Source organism: Peromyscus leucopus, chromosome 20 (genome assembly GCF_004664715.2).
Source record: "Peromyscus leucopus breed LL Stock chromosome 20, UCI_PerLeu_2.1, whole genome shotgun sequence".
NCBI lineage: Eukaryota > Metazoa > Chordata > Mammalia > Rodentia > Cricetidae > Peromyscus > Peromyscus leucopus.
Genome location: NC_051080.1, coordinates 37,573,680 through 37,595,052, shown reverse-complemented (window position 1 = coordinate 37,595,052; position 21,373 = coordinate 37,573,680). Strand labels below are relative to the sequence as shown.

Here is a 21,373-nt window from a genome sequence, read left to right as displayed (position 1 = left end):
TACTCTGGAAATTTCCAGAACTCTTCAGACGCCATTTTGGAAGAGGGCTGGGAGCCTGGAGAGAGCTGCCCCTGCTGCCCCGTGGAAATAGCAGATGTGAGGAGATGTTAAGGTGAGAGGGAGGGGTTCGCGTCCATCAGCCACGATCTGCATGGCCATCACTTTCTCGGCAGGTCTGAGCACTCTATTTCCCTGCACCTATGCAGAGTCCCGGTGCTGATGCTGACAGAGCTGGAGTTGGCCAGGTACCCCTGACCTCTGAAGCTCAGCTTCCTCTCCCCCCATCATTAAATTAAGAACAGTCGGAAGACCTAGTTTTGCTTTTTTTTTTTTTTAAAGATTTATTTATTTATTTTATGTATGAGTGCTCTATCTGCTTGTACAACTTTATACCAGAAGAGGACATCAGATCCCACTACAGATGGCTGTGAGACACCATGTGGTTGCTGGAGATTGAACTCAGGACTTCTAGAAAAAAAGCCAGTGCTCTTAACTGCTGAGCCATCTCTCCAGTCCCCCAGTTTTTCCTTTTTTTAAACATTTATTCTTCTCTCATATATTACATCCAGACCATAGTTTTCCCTCCTCCTAGTCCCTCACCCCTCTCCCATTTCCTCAAAAAAAAAAAAAAAAAAAAAAAAAAAAAAGAGCCTATAGGGATATCCATCAAACAACATGGCCTAACAAGATACAAGATTGGGCACAGGCCCCTCATATTAAGGCTGGACAAGGCAACTTAATACAAGGAAAAGGGTCCCAAGTGCAGGTAATAGAGTTAGAGACACCCCTTCTCCCATTGTTGGGAGTTTCACAAGAACACCAAGCTATACAACCATAAGGTTTATGCAGAGGACCTAGCTCAGATGCATACAGGGTCTGTGTTTGTCGATTCTGTTTGTCAGTCTCTGTGTTTGTCGTCTCTGTGAGCCCCTATGAGCCCTGCTTAGTTGATTCTGTGGGTCATGTCCTCCTGGTGTCCTTGGCCCCTTGATCTTACTGTCCTTCCTCCCTATCCCCTGACTCCACCTGGTGCTCAACTGTGAAGACCCAGTTTTCTAACTTCAGTCACTTCCATTTTCCTGCACAAACCATCCCCTGTGCCATCTTGAAGGGTTTCCTTGTGGGCCCCAAAGACTGTAGACCCACCACTTTCTACTTATGTGACCTTAGGCAAGACACTTGACCTCAGTGAGCCTGCTTCCTCATCTGCAGAGTGGAGATGCCCTGCACTTTATACATTTGCTGTGAGGATTGGAGATAAGACATGTAAGGTGCCGTACACACCCAGTATAGTGAGTCCTCAATCAACAGTAGTTGAAAATACAGACTCTTCATCCAGGCCAACTCCAGCACCCTGGACTTCCTGGCAGGAAAATGGAGCTAATAATGGTGCCTGTCTCATGGTGTTGAGGACTCAATGGCACACATTAACACTTAAAGCAATGCTGGGCAGTGAGTGGTAAGTTCAATAAACTTCTATCACTTACAACACCGTCACTATCACCATCGTCACACCACACTTTACCATAATTCCAGCCTCTGAGTTCTCCCTATTCTCCCTATTCCCTTACTTCCTACAGTATCACTGACTGCTCTCTCTAGCTCTTTCTTCCTTTTTTTTTTTTTTGGTTTTTTGAGACAGGGTTTCTCTATGTAGCTTTGCACCTTTCCTGGGACTTGGTAGTCCAGGCTGGCCTCGAACTCACAGAGATCCACCTGGCTCTGCCTCCCGAGTGTTGGGATTAAAGGCGTGCGCCACCACCGCCCGGCTTCCTTTTTTCTTTTTCTTTTTTTTTTTTTTCTTTTTTTTGCGGGGGGATGGGGGGGAGACAGGGTTTCTTTGTGTAACCTTGGCTATCCTGGAACTCACTCTATAGACCAGGCTGGTCTCAAACTCACAGAGATCTATCTGCTTCTGCCTCCTCAGCCTCCTAAGTGCTGGGAATAAAGGCATATTAGCTGGATTAAAGTTGTGAGCCACCACCACCCAGCTTTCTAGCTCTTCCATTTGCCAACCATTAACATCTACATGATGATTACTGGGCCCCCATGGGCACAGTGAGGATCTAAAGACAGATAAGTTACAATTGCCACAAGGATGATAAGCCGCTTACACAAAATAACTAAGGCATAAGGTGAAAGAGATAAATGTCTTAAGAGTTACACAAGTGACATGTGACGTGCAGTGAGAGATAGGTAGTACTGCTTTTAGCCAGGGAAGGGAAGAATAAAGCAAGCCCTACAATGAACAGGGTGTCCTTAGGTGCCATGAGAAAGGACTAGGGAAAAGAAAGGATCAGGGTGAGAACTGAGTACTGGGTGTGTACGGCACCTGACATGCCTTATCTCCAATCCTCACAGCAAATGTATAAAGTGCAGGGCATCTCCACTCTGCAGATGAGGAAGCAGGCTCACTGAGGTCAAGTGTCTTGCCTAAGGTCACATAAGTAGAAAGTGGTGGGTCTCCAGTCTTTGGGGCCCACAAGGAAACCCTTCAAGATGGCACAGGGGATGGTTTGTGCAGGAAAATGGAAGAGACTCGAGTTAGAAAACTGGGTCTTGGCTGGGTGGCTCTGTGTGGCTGTGCCCTGGCCAGGAGCACTGGGCTGAGACAGGGGAATGTGCCTTCCTTGCTTTGAGAGACCTACAAAGTGAACATTTCTGACAAAAGGCACAGTTCCTGCAAAGACACTTTGAAGCACTGTGGTTCTTAACTTCATGTTAACTTGGCTGGGCCAGAGTCCAGATATTTAGTGAAATACCATTCTGGATGCTTCTGTGAAGGTATATTTTAGGCTTCAAATAAAGCAGACTCCCCTCTATTTGTGTGTGGGCCTTCTCCAATCAGTTGAAGGCCTTCGTAGACAAAGACTGACTTCTCCTGAACAAGAAGAAATTCTGCAAGCCACATGCCTTTGAACTTGGACTACACCTCTCTAGCCTTAGGTCTCTAGCCTGCTGGTTTATCCTGAGGTTTTAGACTTTCATCTAAAAAGTAATCTCTCTAGCCAGGTGTGGTGGTACATACCTGTAATCCTAGCATTTGCAAGGTGGAGGCAAGAAAAGCAGGAGTTCATGGCCATCTTTGTATGTACAGAAAGTTCATGACATAACCTGGCACCAACATTGTCATCAACGTCATCATCCAACAATACCACCACCAAAATCAACTTATGCTTCCTTTCTGTCCCATCGCTGCTTACACACACACACACACACACACACACACACACACACACACACACACACACACACACAGTTGATTCTGACTAGTGCAGGCTGAGAATGGGAACGAACATGCACTAACTAGTCCCCAAGTACTCACGCACTTTGGGTAACCCTTCTAATCTGATTCTTTACAATTGCTCTACTGGGAAGGACGGTTATTCCCATTTCACAATTGAGGAAGTAAATACACAGGGGCCAAGTAATGTGTCCAAGGTCACTCAGCTGGTACACAGCAAAACAAGACACAGATACACCTGACCCAAGAGCACATTTCACTGCTGCATGGTATCTCAGAAACATCAAATCAAAAACCCATTCTTGGAAAGGACTGAAATCATACAAGTTTCTAGAGAGACCGACAGAAAGAGGAGCTACAAACACAATACAGACTGGCAAGGAGAATTAATTACAGATGCAGTGGAGATGTAAGGAATGGTAAAATATGAGCTAGGCGCAGTAGTGGAACTTACTAGAGTAAGTGTGGTTCAGGTGTGTATGAGAGAGCAGAAGCCCACCTGGCCCAGCATCCGGGGAACCGCTTGATCTCGGCACAGGTCTATAAGAGGGAAAGAGAACTCACTGCAGCTTCCCTTGGGAAAACAAAGAATTGCCAATAATTTCAGTATCTTTCTCTGGAAGACAAGGTAAAGAAATGGGCATAGGAGAGGATGTGCCATAGCTGCTGCCATGCTGACAGAAGCAATGAATGAGTTCCACGCTCAGCTCTTAGATCTTTTCTAAGACTTATTTTATTTGTACATATGTAGATCTAAATGTGTACCACAGACATACAAGTACTGAGGAGGCCAGAGAGGGCACAGGATCTCCTCAGGTGGTTGTGAATTGCTTGATGTGGGTGCTGGGAACCAGACCCAGGTCCTTTGCAAGAGCAGCAAGTGCTCTTACCTGCTGAGCCGTTCTTTCAGATGAGTGGTGCTCGATTTTGTAACCCCAGCATTAGGATGTGCACAAGGAGGATCAGGAGTTCAAGGGCATCCTTAGCTACAAAGCAAGTTCCAGGCCAGCCTAGCCGACAAGAGGTGCTCTCTCGCGCTCGCTCTCTCTCTGTCTCTCTCTGTCTCTCTCTGTCTCTGTCTCTGTCTCTCTTTCTCTCCATATATATATCAGTCTTATGAGACTGTATATTTTTCTAGGATACAGACATGTCTGAGAACTGACACTGAGCACAGGAGAAAGGACTGGGAATGATGAGGAAGAGAAAATGAGGGAGGTCCTTTGGTGGGCTGACGACAGCTGGGGACTGTGAACTGTGGACTACATCAGCTCTTTTGTTCTCGAGGCCAACCAGTCAAACAAAACCCATGTTCAAGTCCTCCAGTGGGGCTGGCACAGCCCACTGTAGGTATAGGAAGGGCACAGTGGCCTTTGGGGAGGAGGTATGTGGTAGCATGGTCCTACAGAGAACACTCTTCATTCCAGGGTGTTCACACCAAACAAGCTCGATGGCCTGAGTTTGAGCCTCAGAACCCGTCTAAAGGCTGACAGAGAGAACGTTTGACCTCCACATCCATGCCATAACTAACCACTTTCCCATCCCAGCACTGCCTGAGGCCACAGTCCACTGTCCACTCTAGTTTCTAAACTCTCCCCAGTGTCCAGCTCAGAGTCACCACACATCACCTAGGACTGCCTGGCCACTTTCCAGCTGACTTCTTGGATCCTCACTTTGACTTTTTCTGTAACTGGAAAAGCAAGCAGGAAAGCCGACTTGCCCTGGTCCCCACCTAAGAATGAGAGAGGCAGAAAGTTTCCAGGACTAGCTTGCAGGAGGCTGGGGCTTAGACACCCTGGTGAGAATCAGCCATCTGTGTCACTACTAATTAAACAATGAAATATCTGTAGTAGGGAAAAAAAAAATCAATCGCACATTGGCTCTTGCAATCTAGTTGTGGGGAGGTGATAAGTACCTGGCGCTTTGGTCTCCGAGGCCCTGCTTGAAATTCATCCTCAGCATCAGGCCCAGGAAAACCAGCTCCATACCCTTGTGCTGCAGCACTGAATGTGCCCATGACTCCCACGCCAAGTCTAACGTCAAGGCTCCTGCTGAAGATGGAGGCTTGAGGCTCACAAATAAATAAATAAGACTTTACGGGCTCCGAATCCAGGGAAACAGATTTGGTCAGGAGAGAAAAGCTCTGTCCCCTTTGGCTGGCTCTGCATCCAGCATCCTTCACCTGGTTACCTACTGAGGCGCAACGCTGAGAGAGAGGTTAATTCGAGCTGGCAGTTATTTAGAAGCTGTCGCAGGCACACTGGCGAAGAGGCTCTGATGCTGTAGGACTCCTCATGGGGTGTTTCCTTAGCTCATCATCTCCTCCTTTGATAGCCTGCCCAGGCAGCAGGGGCGGGGGAGTGGGAGGGAGGGTGTTGGGAAGCCCTAGAATGCCCTTCTATCTGCCATTCAACTTTAATGACTCTTCTAGCTTCCCAGCTTCTTTCCTTAATTGCCATTAGAGAACAGAGACAGGAGGGCTCTGCCTTGCCCTGCAGCCCCCATATGTTTGGATGACCCGGACTACAACAGGCTCTGGCAGATGTCCACACCCACAGAGCTGCTGGCTGCTGGGACACATCCCCTAGCTGCCCTACAGACACTTCCAAATTCAACATCTTTCCGGTCACAGACAAAGCCAGAGTCTGTTGGCTTTTCTTCCTCACTGAAGAAACCCTAACAGTCCTCATATCTCACCGTGCCCCATGAACCCTCTCTGGGTCATTCCCCTCTTGTTGTTCTCATGAATACTGTCACCCTAGCACAGGATGCCCTGACTCTTGATTAGCTTCGAGAATAGCTTTCTGGTTGGTCCCTCCTGTCCCTTCTGCCCTCTGATTTCTTCTCCATAGCCTAAAAGAAGGCTGATAAACCAGTTGGTCCCATGACCCTCAAAGAGTGGACTCCAAACTCTTAGAGACCGGGCATAGGCTGGGCCCATCAGTGGGACAAGCCTCACCTCGGCCTCTTGTTTTGGGTCATTCAGAATGACCTACAATAACCTTAACCCTAAGAATCACAAGGACTGTGCCTTGAAAAGAGTGAGTAACACAGGCAGACAAAAGGATTTCTGTGAGGCAGGGTTGAAACTGTTGAGAAAGGAGAGGGCCTGTTTCCTTTAACATCCCGAGGCTCGTGGGAGGTCCGAGGCTTTAGGACTTAGAAAAGGCTGATTGGAATCCCACCCAGATTGGACTCAAGGCTGTGTTCTTGGGCAAGTGTACATTTCTTGGGAATTGTACTTTGGGACCATCTCTTACCTCTGAAACTTCCAGAAACATTCAAAATGTATTTGTCATCAGTATGCTTTGCCAGTCCAACCCTGGAGGCTTGTAAACTGGCTTTGGAGACAGACAAGTCCGTGGCTGTTCGCTGCCCTGATCTAGGCTGAGTCAGGAAGAGAAGTCAGTGTTGGGGCAGGCAATACAGACACAAGGGGGTGTGGGTAGATCCCCTAGATTGCCCTCTTTGGGGCCATGGCCCCTGGACTCTGTTTTCCCTAAAGGCAAGGACCCTTTTAGGGATTCGCACATTAACCCCCTCCCCTCGATGTTCTCAGCCTCAGGATGCTACCTCCCTTTGGCTGTTGAAGCACTAGTGACCTCTGGAGCTGGAGCACTTTATCCTGTCACTGTAGGGGAATTAACAGCATCTGGATCTCTACCCACTGGGTACTAGCTGCATCACCCCCAGGGATGAAAACCAAGTATTGCTATATATGAACAAGTAAATGTCTCCTTGAGTATGTAATAGTGTGCAGCTCAGATCCTTCTGTTTCTGAACCTGCCATAACCCGATGAAGCATCTACGCAGCTTTTAAAACCCCAAGAATTTCCAGAGTCCCTTCTCTTCAGAATGTTAACCACACTCTGCTTTCTGCCTGTCTGTATTCTAAGCAAACATGAGAGGCTGTGGGTACTCCAGTGTAATGTCTGCCTGTCGTCGTCTCCTCCTCTCCCAGGCTGTGGGCTTCTGACGGCAGACACGGGCAGGTTCCCTTCAGAATCTCCACCCTTGGCAAAGCACTCAGGACAGGCCACTCTCCACATTAAATGGAGGTATGTACGTCTGTTGTGTTTGTTGTCTATGGCTATGGCTCTGCGGTTTCCTTTATTTCATTAATAGCAAGGCACTGGGCTAAAGAGGAGCATATGGAGTAGATTTTTGTGAGGTGTTTTTTGCTAGAAGGCAGAGTTGAAGTTCTTCCTCAAGGGCATAGAGAATGGTGCTGTTGCCTAAGCGACAGATCCCAAGTTTGTGGCTCTCTCACTCTGCTTCCTGAAGATCCTGAAGGAGCAGCCAGCCCTGACTGAGAACAATACTTAACCAAGGCGGAGATCTACACCGAGGAAACCAGGCCAGAATGCAGGGTCTTCCCCAGCACACACAATAAGTGCCTTTGTGAAACTACAAAAAGGCAGCCTCCTCCCTCTGACAGAGTGCAAGGTCAGGGAGCAGAGGGCATCTGCATGTCAGCCCCCACAAAAGCCGCTTGACCGGGTCCACATGCAGGCTGCCATTGTACGTGGCCCCTACATCCAGAAATATTTCAAACTCAAGAATCTCTCAGAGTCAGCGAGAGACTTAGATAGCGATTAGCCCAGTTTCAACGTTCAAGCCATCCAGTGGGGTCTAGAACAGCTGGGACTAGAGTTCAGGGTCCCAGCTCCAGGCTTGGGCGTCTCTGCATCAGGAGTTGTTCCAGTCTTCCCGGGCAATATGGACATAACAAGTGACAGAACCCTAGGCCACCTGAGGGCACATAAAACCGGGGTGCCAGTGAAGACTGTGGGTCGAGACAGACAACGCAATTCTCCCTACAAGCCTCCCCAGCCCTCATGACACGCGACAAAAGGCTCTGTGGGCAGGTACGGCTGCAGAGAACTGGAAGATCAAACTCTTCACCACTCCTCTGCGGAAGGAAAACCAAAGGCCATGGGACCAGCCTGCTGACCTCAGATGTATGCTGGTGAAAGCCACTTCTCTTGGTGTTGGAAGGGAAAAGAGCTGGGGGGTGATTTGCTGCTAACTCCCTATTGAAGCCTGGGGCCCAGCTTTCAGCCCACATGACTACCTTGCAGGGCTGTTGTGAGGTTTGGATAAGGTCATGCATGACTGTGAAATTCCAAGATCACCTGTGCAGTTATGAGGCCTCATTAAATTCACTTGCTATCAGGCCAACTCCCCACACCTTTAGCCTTCTGGTTAAGGGAAGCAGAAGCTGGGCAAACAGGTCCAGCTGCTGCCTCCCAGAATAGCTACCAATCTGGTTATTCTACATGAGGTGGAAGGTTGGTTTGCCTGGGTTCACAGAGCAGCCCTTCCCTCTGCTGAGGGCCATGCTGGCTGGGTCTGATCAAAGAGACGGGACTCAGACACCTTCGACTGTGGATTCCCATTCTGTGCTGTCCCGGGAGAGGTCAAGGTTTGCAGGGCAGCACTCACAGGTATCAGCTTTTGGTGGATAAAGAATCACTGGAAGCCACAGCAGGGACAGGAAAGAGGGAGTGGAGGGCGCTGTCCAGAATGTGGATTCCGTGGCCCAGACTCTGATACCTGGGTCCTGGATCAGCACCCCTATCCTCCCCGAGATGGTCTGAGTGTAGAGTGGGCTGATCACCTTGAGTGAGGAAGGCTAGTGTTTGAAAAAGAATATATAACCTGAAGGCAAAAAGCCTTTCTGCTTGTGTGACTTTGGACCACTCACTCACTGTTAAATGGGGAAGGGAACATCTTCACAGGGCTCTTCTGGCATGTGTGTGGCATATGCACACACATGTGTGTGCATGCCCAGAGCCTGTCGAGCTCACTGCACAGTTTAGGAAATGATTCTCCTGGAGGTGGAAAGCACTCTGGGAACATAGCAAGGACTTTCTTTGTCATCAACACTGCAACAGGCCCCATCTGAATGGTGAGCAGTTTTGACACTTTAAACTTCCTGTTTTGTAATCTAGGGTAGTCTGGTATAAACGTGGTAGAGCAGACCAAGAGCGGCCCCAGGAGGGAGGGACTGAAGTTGCAGGACCTCACACAAGAACACTCCCTCCACAAGCTCTTTTGCTTCCTGGCCTTAATCTCCTAGTCTAAATCATGGTAGGGAAAACAGACTTTGGAATTACAAGTTCTGTATTGGCTGTGAGACATAGACACATTGCTTAACTTCTCTGATATCTGTCTGGAAAATGTGGTTATTTCATGGTCCTTAGGAAAGAAATGCAATGATACCTGGACAGAACTATGTATGCTCTGCCACAGAAGGCCTGCTCTTACACTTACTCCTTGATGGGATCTGGCACACGTAGTTCTCAGCACTAACTGGTTACCAGCTTACCCTGTCCCCATCATTCTTCCTTCCTGCAGATGGATAACACAACCCTAAGTATGCCCCGTCTCTACCCAAATACTCCATGGCTCCCAGCTGCCTACAGAGGCAAGCCACAGCCCCTCAAACTGGCTGAAGGTGCTCCACAGTCCCTGAACCCAAACTTTGTTCTACCCCCCCTCCCAACACAGAGATAATCTGCCTTCCAAACACTTGAGCAGGCTAGGGACCTTACACCTCAACTCACGCTATCCGTACCCTGTCCACGTGGTGAGGTGACTGCCCTAGCTCCATTCGGTCTGGTTTACCCTTACAGAGGCCGTTTCAGGATCATTCTCTGTCCCTAGTCCCTAGTACAGTGTGTGTGCACCCTCCCTAGGATGCATGTTTGCTGAGGCCTACCCTTTAGGCCCACGCTGTTGTCTCTCCATGTGCATACAGCGAATGTTCTAAGCAGGATACCTCCACACACTGGGGATTCCCTCTGGAGCTGATGATGAGGTTTGGGCCTGAATTCTGCCCACCATGAAGGCAGAACCAAAGCCAGAGTTTCAACAAGGTTCTATTTCCTTTGTGGCTGCCAGGCTGCCCCCACCCAACCAGCGGGATGTCTGAGCTTTGTCAGCCTCGGCTTTCCAGCTGTCTGGAGCCACGTTACATTGTTTTGGGCTCGCTAATTAGATATCATTAAACACGAGGCTCCCTGGTTGCTTTGGCAGCCACTGGAAGCCAACTGTGCCCAGGCAGGCCACTTCCTCTCCAGACACCTCAGCTTCAGTTCAGAACCCTACAGGGCAGGGCTCACTGCTGCATGCTGGAGCTCCCTTCCCACTGATCTGATCCCGTGACAGCTGTATTGACACAAGGCTGAATGAAGGGGACAAACAAGGGAGACCTTGACGCTGCAGAGAAAGAGGACATATATACTCATATGAGCAGGATCGACACATTCAACCACCCAGACGCTTCCATGACCGGCTGGGGAGCAAACACAGCAATTTTCTTTCTTTTCTTTTTTTGAGTCAGGGTTTCTCTGTGACCCCTGCCTGTCCTGGAACTCCCTCTGTAGCCCAGGCTGGCCTCAAACTCACAGAGATCCTCCTGCCTCTGCCTTCAAAGTGCTGGGATTAAAAGTGTGAGCCACCACCACCTGGCACAGCAATTCTTTTTTGTTTCTTGTTTCTTTTTTGTTTGTTTGTTTTTGTTTTTTGAGATAGGGTTTCTCTGTGTAGCCCCAGTTGTCCTGGAACTCACTTTGTAGACCAGGCTGGCCTCGAACTCACAGAGATCTGCCTGCCTCTGTTTCCCAAGTGGGATTAAAGGTATGTGCCACCACTGCCCGGCCCCAGCAATTCTTTTTAAGATCCCAGGCCAGTTTTTCTCTGCCCCAAGGCATGCTTCTGGGATGACTTCCCCTGAACTAAGTTGGTGTTAATTAGTGAAAATTATCTAATGCAAGCTCATTTTAACATTAGCTTAAAGCCAAACATAATTAGGAAGATAAATCAGCTACTTAAAAAAAAAGTCCAATGAAGATACACAAATGAGTTTTTGGATCATCTACTGGCTTGGGTTATGTCTTTGCACCCAGGCCCCATGCAAGGCACTGCAGAGCAAGACAGGTCTCAAGAAGTGCTTGACTAAGTGTTTCCTGATGGACCTGCCTGAGTGGGACAACAGGTTGGCAGCTTGCCTGGAAGGTTCTGAGAAGCAGCAGGAGTAGTTGAGGCCATTGTCAGGTGACATGGCCTTGGGAGGGTTTCCCCAGAGGTGTGTGTGTGTGTGTGTGTGTGTGTGTGTGTGTGTGTGTGTGTGTGTGTGAAGGTGTCTGACTAGAGTAAGGCAGTTAGGCTCAGGGAGGGGCTGGTGGGTGAAGGCAGTCAGGCTATACATTTATTTGGGCGGGGTGGGGGGGGAGGGGAGAGACGACACTGTGAACTCACCGCGCTCAGGCCTTCAGCCTTCCACACATCCCGCCCACTGTCTACCCTGCTCTAGGCTGGTTGGGAGCTCAGGTCTCAGGCTCACCTCAGCTCCATCCAGCTCCACCACTGACCAGCAGTGTGACTTCATCCTCTCTGACCCTCAGTTCCCCCATCTGTAAAATGATAAATTTTATCATTTTATCTGTAAAATGGTAAATTGCTGTGGCAGTACACAGTCTGAAAGGGCTGTTGGGACTGGAGGTGTGGTTCGGTGAGTAATGCCCTTCTCCAGCCCGCACGCAGTCCTGAGCTGCATCTTCAGCACTACAAAAACCAAGTATCTAGCTTGAGGACCCAATAATGGCTATCAACACCATATCCCACCCTCACTGTACTTAAATGTATTTTCTTTTTGCCTCACCCATTAGATCTAGGCAAGGTTCACATTTAATTCACCTGCCAGTAGCTGGCATACAGTACGTTCTCCGTAAGATAGGCCGAGTGACCGTGCAAATGGGGGATTCTCTGGGCCGTTTGAAAACCCCTTGGGAGAAGTTAAAGTCTTTCACAGTCTGCCCACCAGGAGCCACAGAAAGGAAGAGTCCTGGTCGCTACCTCCAACCCACCATCCCCTGTCTTGTTACTTTAAGAAAGAGAGAGAAAGAGAGAGAGAGAGAGAGAGAGAGAGAGAGAGAGAGAGAGAGAGAGAGAAGAGAGAAGAGAGAAGAGAGAAGAGAGAAGAGAGAAGAGAGAAGAGAGAAGAGAGAAGAGAGAAGAGAGAGAACATGTACCCGGAGCCTCCCACGTGCCCAGCACAATGATGACCAGCCCACAAACTGTACCCAGGATGGGTACAGATCATCAGGAAGCTGGGCCAGAGACTAATCATTAGAAAGCCATCAGCTCTCATCCAGGGCTAAGATTCCGGGATCGTTAGTTAGCAAGAGCCAACTCCATGAATTTCGACGAAGAAAAGGGAAAGCTGGGGAAAGCAGGAGCTCCGGCTGAGGCTGGCTGCTCAGAGCACCTGGGGAGGGGAGGGAGGACCTAGGGAGTGCCAGTTGGTTCCAGGAGCCAGGACAGGCAGCCAGCCCTGCAAGACCTCCGTTCTCTGCCATGCTTCCTCCTAGCTCAGCTTGGTGGCGGGCCCCAGAACAGGCTCTGCTTTGTACATTCTATGAGACGGCAGGGCTGGCCGGCAGCCAAAGAGAGGCAGCATCCTGAGGCTGAGAACATCGAGGGGAGGGGGTTAATGTGCGAATCCCTAAAAGGGTCCTTGCTTTTAGGGAAAACAGAGTCCAGGGGCCATGGCCCCAAAGAGGGCAATCTAGGGGATCTACCCACACCCCCTTGTGTCTGTATTGCCTGCCCCAACACTGCCTTCTCTCCCTGACTCAGCCCAGATCAGGGCAGCGAACAGCCACGGACTTGTCTGTCTCCAAAGCCAGTTTACAAGCCTCCAGGGTTGGACTGGCAAAGCATACTGATGACAAATACATTCTGAATGTTTCTGGAAGTTTCAGAGGGAAGAGATGGCCCCAAAGTACAATTCCCAAGAATAATGTACACTTGCCCAAGAACACAGCCTTGAGTCCAATCTGGGTGGGATTCCAATCAGCCTTTTCTAAGTCCTAGAGCCTCAGACCTCCCACGAGCCTCGGGATGTTAAAGGAAACAGGCCCTCTCCTTTCTCAACAGTTTTAACCTTTTGTCTGCCTGTATTACTCACTCTTTTCCAGGCACAGTCCTTGTGATTCTTAGCACCATCTAGTAACTGTAAACTACACAGCAAAAATCACCTCCATGTTACAGATGCAGAAGCAGGGGCCCAGCTAAGGCAAATAATTCACCCAGGGACCACCAGCAAGCAAGAAAAAGAGACAGCCAGAGAGAGCAAGAATGAGGACTCTTCAGTCCTGGCTTCCAGCTTTGGGTGCCTTTCTCTGGTAAAGGTTTGGATCATCTGAGATTATCTGCCCAACAGACCCTGCTTTACAACCACGAATCCCAGAGAAGGTTGTGAACATGTTTACCAAGGCCTCACTTCCTGTGTTCTATTCTGGGATTAGAGAAGAGAGGGGTACACACCTCTGCCAGAATTTCAGGAACCCATAGTGTAAGGTTTCTGACACACACACACACACACACACACACACACACACACACACATACACACACACACACCTGCCCTGCCCAACAAAGAGAGAAATAGTTCAAAGCTGCACTCAGCTCAGAAGCCGAGCTCACTCCTGGCTGGTGACTCTTCCAGGCCTCTGCCCTCAAAGGATATGGGCAATGCTTCTAGACAGTCCAGAGACTCTGGCTGAGCCCATGCAGATAACCAGGCCTCATCCTCAAGTGCGCCTTCCCTTCCCAGTTCAGAAGGGAAGGGGGTGGTGTTTCCATGCTTTTCCGTCTGATTCCTCCCTGCCCATAGCAGGGTCCAAAGGGACCCAGCCTAGAGGTTTGGGTGCCACAGGCTATCAGGTTGGAGCCAAGCAAACTGCCAATTTCCCTCACTTCCACCAAATCGTGGCCAACAGATAGATGAACTAAAAGGGGAACAGGAAACACACCTGCCAGGAGCCCTGAGTCTCCCAACTCTAACTGCAGATTCCCTCTCCTACTCAGAGAAAGCAACAGCTACTTCCCAAGACAATGAACATTTCTGCTTCTGGTACCTTAGCTTCCAGAGACAACACCTCCGTTTCTAGAGCACCTGTAGATGTTGTCCCCTCTATTTTATTGGTCAGCAGACTCAAGTGGGAAGAGATTTGTCCAAAGGAGCCCAGCTCGGAAGAGAAGGAGTAGATCAAGACAGAAGCTAAGACCCTTCAACTCCAAAGCCTGGCTTCTGTCACTGTCATGGAAGTTGGGTCTTCATTCCTCAGAGATCCCAGTTCTCAGGAACAATGACTGAGCAGAAAAACCGAACTCCACAGCCGCCAGTGCCCAGAGCTTGCAGGAGAAGCCCAGACAAGCCGGGGCAAGAACCAGCAGGGGTGTGGGGCCAGGACTGGAGCTGCAGCTGGGCCACTAGCCACCAGCCCCCATGGGACAAGGACCCCAGAACTGCCCAAGTGTGTAGAACAGTCACTTTTGGAAGGGCAGAAGAGTTGAAAGAGGGATGAAATGTAAGACCTGTAGATGTCTGGACTGCTCAGAGGTTGTCTTTGGCTTTGTGTATTTAACGTAGCTTCAAAGAGCAGCTCAAGCTGGGGCATGGTGGCACATGCCTACAGTCCCGGTACTTAGGAGGCTGATGTGGAGGATCACTGCAGATTCAAGGCCAGCTTGCACTAAGCAGTAAATTCCAGGCCAACCTGGGCTACATTGGGAGACCTGGTTGTCTTGGGGGTTGGGAGGGGGGAGGCAGGGAGACAGCTCAGAATCTCATCAACGGCCCCACCCCACTGAGGTGGAAAGGAAAAAGGATGAGACAAAGGGAGTTAGAAATAGGACCAGCTCGTCGGCAAGATGGGTAACGTATAAGTGAGCATATTGCCTGACTCTACAATTTTATAAACCATTAAGATTGAAAATCATTAATGTAAGCCCTTTTTCCCCTTTCTGGAATGTGGTAGGATGAGCATGTATATTGACACACATGTACGGGTGCACATGCATGTGGAGGTTGATGTTGGGAACCATTCTCAACAGCTCTTTCAGCTTATTCATTGAGGTGAGGACTCTCAGATGAGCCCAGAGCTTGTCAGTATGCTAGTCTTGCTAACCAGCTGTCTCTGGAGGTCACCTCTCTCTACCTTCTCTGGTTAAAATTACAGGTAGGCCACCACAGCCACCCAGCATTCACATGGGTTCTGGGGATCATAATTGCCTGGCAAGGGCTTTAACCACAGTTATCTCTCCTGAAACCAGTAAACTCCCCAAGGGAGTGAGAGCATCTCCTTCTCTGCATGACAGGGGCTAGCACAGGACCTGGTGCCCAGAAGGCTCTTCACTTGGTATAATTGGCTCAATGTGGCTGGCAACTGATGTTCATGGGAAAAGACAGGGAGCCTTAGAGTAAAGACTGCCACCTGAAAAAAAACAGGTCTCAGGCTGGAGAGATGGCTCAGAGGTTAAGAGCACTGTTTGTTCTTCCAAAGGTCCTGAGTTCAATTCCCAGCAACCACATGGTGGCTCACAACCATCTGTAATAAGATCTGGTGCCCTCTTCTGGACTGCAGGGATATGTGCAGACAGAACACTGCATACATAATAAATAAATAGATCTTTAAAAAAAACAAAACAAAAAACCAGGACTCTTGGTGATATGAATTGTCGACTCCAAGACTTTGCTATATTCCTTGGCCACTGCATCCCAGCTGTTCACCCTGGCCTCCCACCACTTGCCCAGATGTCTGGCCAAAGCCACCCTATCTACCACACCTTGTGCTTGGAGCCCCTCTCCGAATCTCCTTGGCCTTGGTCTAAGTGTTAATTCATTCTTTGGGACCTTGGGGCTCCTCTGTGACATGAAGACAACGGCCTGCCTTCTAGTGCCAAGGAAATCGAGCAGTTCATGGGGAAGAGCAAAGAGCTGTGTGGCTGGTGCATGTGGAATGTGGGACCCGGGAATGCAGGAGTCGGGAGGCAAATGGATGTCCCTGGTCCTAAGGACAGGCAGAGGCTTGGTACCGTCTCACCCTTCCTGCCTGGTTAGGTGTTCAGACAGCTTCGAAGAGCCTTCCCTAACCTGGCTCAGGGCGGGACTAGCGTCTCTCCTGCCACACCTTCTCTCGGTCACTTGTCACATGGAATTGTAAGGATGGATTAGCAAGCTATTAGGCTACTGAAGAGTGGGGGTGTGTCTCATCCATCTCTTTTCTCCTAATGCATGCCTGTCACACTCGAGACCTTCATGACCAAAGGGATGCAGGCCCGGTGGGACTAAGGTCGCTTGTTCCTCTTACTCTGGCTTCCAGGCTTTCTCAGGGGTCTTGCTGTCAGATACTCCCGGGCAGTTCCACAGGTCTGAGCTGCCCAAGTCCAGCAGTTGGCCCTGCTCTTCCTTGCTAGCATGGCACAGGCCAGGGTTTGTAAAAGGCTTGGAGTTCAAGTAGACAAAGAAAATCATTAATGACACTAAAATAAGCAGATCTCTCAAGGTGGGAAAACATCACTAGAACACCCCACCCCACAAGCAAACACAGCTGGATCTTTCAGTGTTGGGTGCCAGCACAGCTTAGGAAGGCTTTTCTGCCATTTGCAGAGGCTCAGAGAGTGGCTACGTAAAACCTAACTCCTCAGAGGTTTTTCTCCCATGACCGGGGACCACCTCCATATTGACCCATGTCCTCACTGGTTTCCACACTTGGGCCTTCCTCCCCAAGCCAAAGATGTGGTTTCAAAGTGTCCCCAGATTAGCTCCTTCGTCTCTTTCTCTGAGGATCAGGTACGGAATGGAAGAGTTCCTTACATGGCCAAGTCACAGCAGCGCCCTCATTCCTATTTGTCTCTTGGGAACAAAAATAACAGCATCTTATAAGATTATTCTGAAGATTAAATGAAATACAACCCCAAATCCCTGGCACCCAGCTGGATTGCCTTCCCTCCAAGGCCATGGGATCTCAACAGTCTAACTCAGCCTCAAGGCAGCCAGACGCGCCCTGGAAACAAGGGAAATTCCCTCCCTCAGGGTGAACAGGGAGGAGAATCTCATTTGATTGCCAAGGAAATAGCTTGCCAGTTGGATGAGCAAGAGGCAGGGCCAGGCTGTGGTCAGGATGTGCTGTGTCTTGAGTACACGGTAGAGATCTCAGTCTTTCTATAACTCCACAAGTGACCTTTTGGCAAACTTCTTTTCTGGTCCCTGCCTCAGTTTCCTTATCTGTAAAAGAGGGCACCGTATACTGCCAAGCCTCACAGACTACTCAGCTCCCTCCAATCAAACTTCTTTGCACTGAAGCAAAAGTAATCTCTCACTTCCAGCTCAGTAGTTTCTGAGAAACTTCCCATCAGAGTTATTCCTCACTCTCCCCCTCTAAACCTGCGACCCACCTCCCACAGGAGCCTCCCTAGGTACAGTCTCAAAACTCCCTTTTCCTCCTAACACAGCCTTGGCATTGAAGCAAACGCTTGAAGGGCAAAGTCCACAGCTTGGATCTTTATGGCTAGTGCCTGGCACACAGCAGACATCCTGGAAATATGTGTCAAGTCAACCTGCACATATAGGTTCACACTGGCAAAAGATTCTGCTAACCCCCGCCCCCCAAATACTGGACAGACCTGTCATGGAAGTGGCAGTGTGTGTGGGGGGTTGTCTCTGCCTTCTTCTAACAGGGTACACAATGGGTATCACAGCTTGAGAGTGTACTAGATCCATTCAGACTCCTTGCAGACTCCCTCCACATCACGACAAAGGACAGCAGGTCAGGGTGGCCCAGTGGTTCAGAGTGCATGGATTCTGGCTCAGCTGTTTACTGAGCTAGGCAAGGGACGTCACTTCCTGCATCTTGATTTCTTTTTCTCCAAAGATAAGGAAAACATCTGTCTCACCCAGGGGTCGTGGAAAACAAGGGGGGGAAAGGCATTTGCTGCCACACCTGACAGCCTAAGTGCTACCCTTGCTCTGTGCCTCAGTTTCCTTACTGTGAGAGAAGGTGCGGTACACAAGCCTACTCAGCCTCAGAGTTCTCCGCTCCCAACTGACAAACTTCTTTGCATTTTGGAGCAAAAGAAACCTCTCACTTCCTGCTCAGTAATCTCTAACCCAGAGACTGCCCAGCCCAGGGTTTTTCTCTCTGCCATTCCAAACCTACAACTCACCTCCCACAGAGAGGGAAGAGAGACAGACTCCTGCAAGTTATCCTCTGACCTACAACACAGGCACGAGTGTGCGCAAGCACGCAAGCACACACACACACACACACACACACACACACACACAAACAAATGTCAGTTTTCTAAGCAAATTAGAAAGTCATTAATGCAGTGGGTGACCTGTCCCAAGCACTAAGTAAATGAAGAATTTGTGAATGTTACAAAATATGACATCATGTGTCCTGACCCTTGACCCCAGCTATGGTCTGCTGCCCAGCACTGCCACCCACTTCCTTTTTCTTTTTCTTTTTTTTTTTTTTTTTGTCTCCAGCCTTGCCCTTTTCTTCAGCAGAGTGCAGTACACAAAGAAAGCTTCGTCAGACGAGGAACAATTATTCTAGAGGGAGGGCGGAAGTACGGTCAGTAAAGAGTTAACCTCTCCTCTGGCAACCCACCTAGCTCACAGCCTGGGCCACACCTCCCAGGAGGAAGAGCCCCTCACTGCCCTTCTAGCATCTTTCGTCCTCTTTGGCCACAAGGAAAAAAGAAGGCTCTAATTACACTCATGAAGTTGAGTACCCACAGTGAACCCAAGCCTCTGGACAGCAAAGGCCGTTGTTGTGGCTTAAAAAATCCCAGTGAGTGAAGGGCTGACTGGACAGCTGGGGGGGGGGGGGCTGCTACCAAGCCTGATGACCTGAATGCAACTTCTAGAACCCACAGGGTAGAAGGAGAGAACCAACCCCCCAAAAGATGTCCTTTGTCATCCCTATGTGCCAGGATACCCCAAACACAATAAACACATGTGATAAAAGTACTCCACCTCTCAATGTTCGGCAGGTAAAAATACAGGCTGTTCCATTAAATCCTAATTCAGGTGAACAAAGAGTCCCATCAATGTATCCCATGCAGTATCTGGGATAAACTGAAAACTAAAGAACTAACTGAAGTTCAGATTTAATGCAATAGCCCACATTTTATCTGGAAACTACCCAAGTACCCAAGGGCACAGAGGAAAAGTCTAGTCTTTCACCTACCCCACAGCCAGCTGTCCGACTGGGAGTCTAACCAGGTTCCTTGGAAACACATCTTTCAACACCCAGGCAGAGCAGATGGGAGCCTCTTCCTGAGCGGCTGAGTCCAGTGTGAGCGTGGTGGGAGCACCCAGCACGGGGCCAAGCCACAGCTAGAGCTCAAAATAGCTTTCCTCATTCATTCCATCCTGCTTAGGCTCTAGGACCAAGCCCAGGAAAGGGGGAGAATGTGAGAACATGGTCGTTTTGGGGAGGGGGCTCCCAAGAAACGTTCACCTGGGGGAAAGGGGCTCCCAAGAAATGTTCACCTGGCGTGGAGGGTAAGGGAGGCCATCACCAGCCACCCACTTCGTGAGGTTGTGTATATCAAATAGGGAAATGGCCAAGGATACACCTTGTAAATAAACCCCTGGGCACACAGGTCATGATCAAGCCCTTTGAGGAACCAGTTTAGCACAGGGCCTCACAACCTCCACACTGCCCAGGAGGGAAAGATGTGACAGAGGTGTACGAACACAACTCCGGCGCCTCCGGACGCACACAGTAGTTAAGAATGACTAATGCCCGTCCAGCGCTTTGTGATTTGCCACAAATGTTCACATCCATCTTTCAAAAGGTCTCCGCACAGCTCCACGAGGTGAGGGTGAGCTGGGGACCATTTCCCAAAGAACGGTGAGAGTGGCCGGGAAGTGAGATCAGGGGTGTGGGTTGGGGTTGGGGTTGGGGGTCCCCACTGGTGCAAGCATTAGGGCCAAGGCCTACCTTCTGGGCCTGCTGAATCATCTGTCTGACCACCTGCTTCAGGTGCGGCGCCTTCTCTTCTTTGGGTGGGTGGGTGAAGAGCGTGACGCGGCTCACGCCGCGGTAGAAGCTGGAGTCGGTCCACCCCAGGTCCAGCGGGGGCACTTCAGTGTCCGAGAGGTCTGGCCAGTAGGCCAGGGACTCGCTGCGCTCGGCCGGGGCCTTGGCCTTGGCCTTGGTCTTGGCCCCGGCGGCGTTGGAGACGGGCTCTTCGTAGGGGCTCCAGGTGGCACGGAGGGCCTGGAGCTCCCGGCTGGAGAGGAAGTCCCGCAGCCGCTCCTTCTTGACCCACTCGCGGTAGGCCTGCTCGCCTCCACCCAGCAGCGCCTCCAGCGCGGCCCGCCGCCGCTCGCAGTAGTAGAAGGCGGCCTGCGCCTCGGTCACCCTCTCGTTCACGTGCGCCTCGTCCAGGCAGCTCAGCTGGGACTCGGCCATGGCGCACCACCACCCGCCCCCCCAAGCCCTGTCCGGGGACCCCGGGCTTAGGACACTCCAGTCCCCACCGCTGCACCTGGAGCGGTCGAGGGGCGGGGCGCCTCACCTGGTCGCGAGGTCCGCCTCGGCCCGCCCAGCGATCGCCAGCCGGCCAATCGGCACGGGCCCCGGTGCGGGCGCGGCCGTCGGGCGGAGAGGGCCCGCCGCCTCTGCAAAGCTTGCGGGGACCTTGGGGCGGCCCCGCCGACGCCGTGCGACTCTGGCCTACCTAGCCCGGCTGGGACACGGGAGCCCCGGCAGTGGAAGTGAACTTGGAGCCGGGCTGTATTCAGAGCCACGCGCGGCCTTTGAGCCACGCCCGCCTCCCAGCTGCGACCCACAGGGGCAAGAAAGGTCGGCCACTTGACCCTTTAGCATCCAGCACCCTCGGGACTCAGCCCTTCGGGTCCAAACTCATCTTCCCGCAGGCAGGACCCAGAGCACATGTTCTGGCCCTGGCGCCTACGGGGGGGTTTAGCAATCTGACCCCTCCGGCCTTCAGGGTCCGGGTGTGTGAACTATTGTGCGAGATTGTGCGCAATTGTGCTGACTGTGTAGGGGGCAGTTGGTGTAGAAAAGTAAAGATGCTAATGAAATCCCTAATTCCCCCGCCCACGCGTCCCAGTTCTGAGACCAGAGGCCTCCAGGGGCTGTCAGTTCAACACTACACAATTTTTCTTCTAAAAGAAGCACCCAAACAGAAAAGATGTAAGCAGGGCAGCAGTGAATTTGCCCCTCATTTTAATTTGAAGTGGTGTGTGCGTGTGTTTGGGCCTGATAGGCTGCCAGAGGCCTGATTACTATATTAGCG

General features: G+C 50.5%; 1 protein-coding gene across 1 annotated transcript in view; it reads right to left on the bottom strand.

Moving 5' to 3' along the window:
* Window positions 1-20,629, bottom strand: part of Fam83f (family with sequence similarity 83 member F) — a 32,377-nt gene extending 11,748 nt beyond the window's left edge. The window contains exon 1 of the mRNA XM_028871284.2: window positions 20,050-20,629. Within this exon, the coding sequence (XP_028727117.1) occupies window positions 20,050-20,523 (474 nt within the window). The 5' untranslated portion in view covers window positions 20,524-20,629. The remainder of the gene's footprint in view (window positions 1-20,049) is intronic.
* Window positions 20,630-21,373: the final 744 nt, after the last annotated feature.